Raw genomic sequence first — 2703 nt, 5'->3', positions numbered from 1 at the left:
CTGCAGGTTTTTTTTGTTAATTAAGTCTGTGCATAAATTACATTAAAGCTGAAAGCAAAGCTTTTCCTCAAGTTGCAAGATCTTGCTAATTTTACCTGTTGTGCACTACTGGGTATTGTGGCATTTACTGAGGAATTACACTTTTTACATTTATACTGATGTTCATTTACAACTTCTTATTAAATAATGTATGCTGATATCACAGGCTGGGTTTTTTGCTTCATTAGCCTAAGTGCCCTGAAGTTTCTTAGTTCATACTGACATGAAATGTCACACCTGCCACCACATGCTAGAAACTGCAAACACAAATACAACCCTTCATAGCCACACAGTAAAGCACAACAAGGGAGAGAAACAAAGAACCTTTTAGGCTCTGTGTATAGAAATTAATACAATGTACCAGGTATATCTGACAGTTAAAACCAACCAGTACTGCACCACTCACATCTCTCACTCCTAAAAAGCTACCACACTTCCTCTGACTTTTGGTAGTGTCTCCTGTATTATTTCTGTATTTCCTTCCCTATTCTGTGAATATGCTGAGCACTGTCTGCAGAAGTACTGGCTAGTCCAGACCCAAACTCCGCTGTCCAGATGCAGGCACAGTGCTCACAATTTAACAGCACAGGCAAAGCTCTGTGAGCATTTCAGCCTGAGCCTCTTGCATTTCCTGCTACACACACAGCCTTCAAATGTCTTCTGGGACTACAGTAATGACCACACATTGTTAAACTCCTGAGTATTATCCAGATTAATTCTGTTACTAATGGCAATGGCCACAGTGAAGGTCCATCTTATCTAAAACCCTGTTTGCAGGGACCAAGAGTAGATACACAGGGAAGAGTATAAGAACAGGGCAAGTAAATAGTGATACTTCCCTTGTATACTCTCACAGCCTCCAGAGATTTGCAGCTCCTAAGATAGAAATGGTATCTTTATGTTTAGTAAGTCTTTGATTTGTCTTTCATTACTCTGTTAAGATACCTCTTTAAACCCATGTGAACTTTTTACCACTCACAGCGCCTCAGGATGATGAACTCCATATTTTTAACTACATGTTCCTTTAAACACCTCTTGCTTTATACTTCAGAACTCTCTTAAGACCTATAGGCATCCCAAAGTTCTTTAGAGCTACAAAACATCACTCCCTACGTCCTCCACTCAAGCCATGATTTTATAAGGTATCTCACATAGAAGAGCAATATGTTGATTTAAAATATTAACACTCAAAACTAATTCAATATTCACTTTGCAATACACCCATAAAAATATACATCAGGAACATAACAGTATAACATAATAATTTCCAGTTGTATTTAATTTAATTCAAAATTAATTTTAAAATATTCATATTTTACCTTGAGGCAGTTTCCCTGCATACTCTTCTCTCCATATAATCCACGGCTTGCTCTCCCCTTCTAACAAAGCTCTGCAAAACACAAAGGGCATTTCATTAAAATACTGGGAACAATAAGCATAATATTTTACATTTAGAAGTCTTAGAAATGGAAACAATTATCCTGTAGTTGCCACATTCCACTATTCCAGGTTGCTCCAAGTCCCATCCAACCTGGCTTGGAACATTTCCAGGGATGGGGCAGCCACAGCTTCTCTGGACAAGATGTTTTACAAAGAAAATGCAAAAATGAAAAAAAAATGACAGCAACCTTCCTGTTTGTAAAAGAGCAGTAAAGGTGGTGTTGAAGTGTGATATGAGGGAACTGTTACAGGAGGATTTGCAAGTTCTATCATTTTGAAATGAAAAATGAAGGAAAGCATAACTTCTGCTATCAAACACAGTGCTGGAGAAAATTTACAGTGTTAAATTAACCATTCCTAGTTCCTATTCCATTGTAAATCAGCACAACACATTTCACAAAAAAGGAGTAGGGAAATTCTCTGTGTCAGAAACTGCTTGGTTTCCTTTAATGCCCTCTCTGTCTGCCCCTGTCCCTTTTGGCAGTGACACTCCAACAGCTCCCACACTTCCAGCAAGTGCTGGGGCAGCAGCCTGGAAATGCTACATCAGGTCATTCCCTGGGCAAGGTTACAGGCAGCACAGTAACTTGGGTGGGTTTATGCTGCTCCTACCAGCCAGTTAGAGCATTTCTGGGTTTGGGAATGCCAGATGTTCTGCACTGATAAGACACAGCTGCAACATCAAAGCTGGCAAGAGTTAGGCTGGAGGACTGTGATAGCCAAGGCTTCTGCCTCCCTGGGGCAGGAGCTGAAAGCCACTTAGGACTGGGGTACAAACAGCTCTGCTGGACATTCAGGTCAAAACTAACAAAGCAGGTGTTTTAAGCATCACCTGTATATTTCACACTTCCCATGACTGACCACTTTGGCACTAGCAAAATATCATTAGCAAGGTTTCCTTGGCCTTGATGGATTTGTCTAGATCCAGAAGAAAAGCTGGGTTAGAACTACCTAAAAGAGGCTCAGATGGGCATCTTTCCTTCTATTTTGTGAGTTGCAAAAACTCACAGTAAAAGCAATTTATCTTTCTCCATGCTGAGAGAAGCTTCAGAGGAATTAGATCCCTTCAACACATGTAATGCTCCCAAGACCAAACATCTGATCTGATGAAGCCAGTGAGTGCCAGATAAATTTCTCTGACAGACCTGCCAGAGAAGCCGGTGGTGACGCTGCAGAAACACATCCAGGAGGTGGCAGTGAAAGTGTTAACCATGACGAAGGAAA

General features: G+C 40.5%; 1 protein-coding gene across 1 annotated transcript in view; it reads right to left on the bottom strand.

Annotated features, from left to right (window-relative positions):
- Positions 1 to 2703, bottom strand: part of SYNM (synemin) — a 19635-nt gene that overhangs the window by 7409 nt on the left and 9523 nt on the right. Inside the window, 1 exon segment of the mRNA XM_005424223.3 lies at positions 1359 to 1429. Coding sequence (XP_005424280.2) covers positions 1359 to 1429 — 71 coding nt within the window.

Source organism: Geospiza fortis, unplaced genomic scaffold (assembly GCF_000277835.1).
Source record: "Geospiza fortis unplaced genomic scaffold, GeoFor_1.0 scaffold2, whole genome shotgun sequence".
Taxonomy (NCBI): domain Eukaryota; kingdom Metazoa; phylum Chordata; class Aves; order Passeriformes; family Thraupidae; genus Geospiza; species Geospiza fortis.
This window is presented reverse-complemented; position numbering and strand designations above follow the sequence as displayed.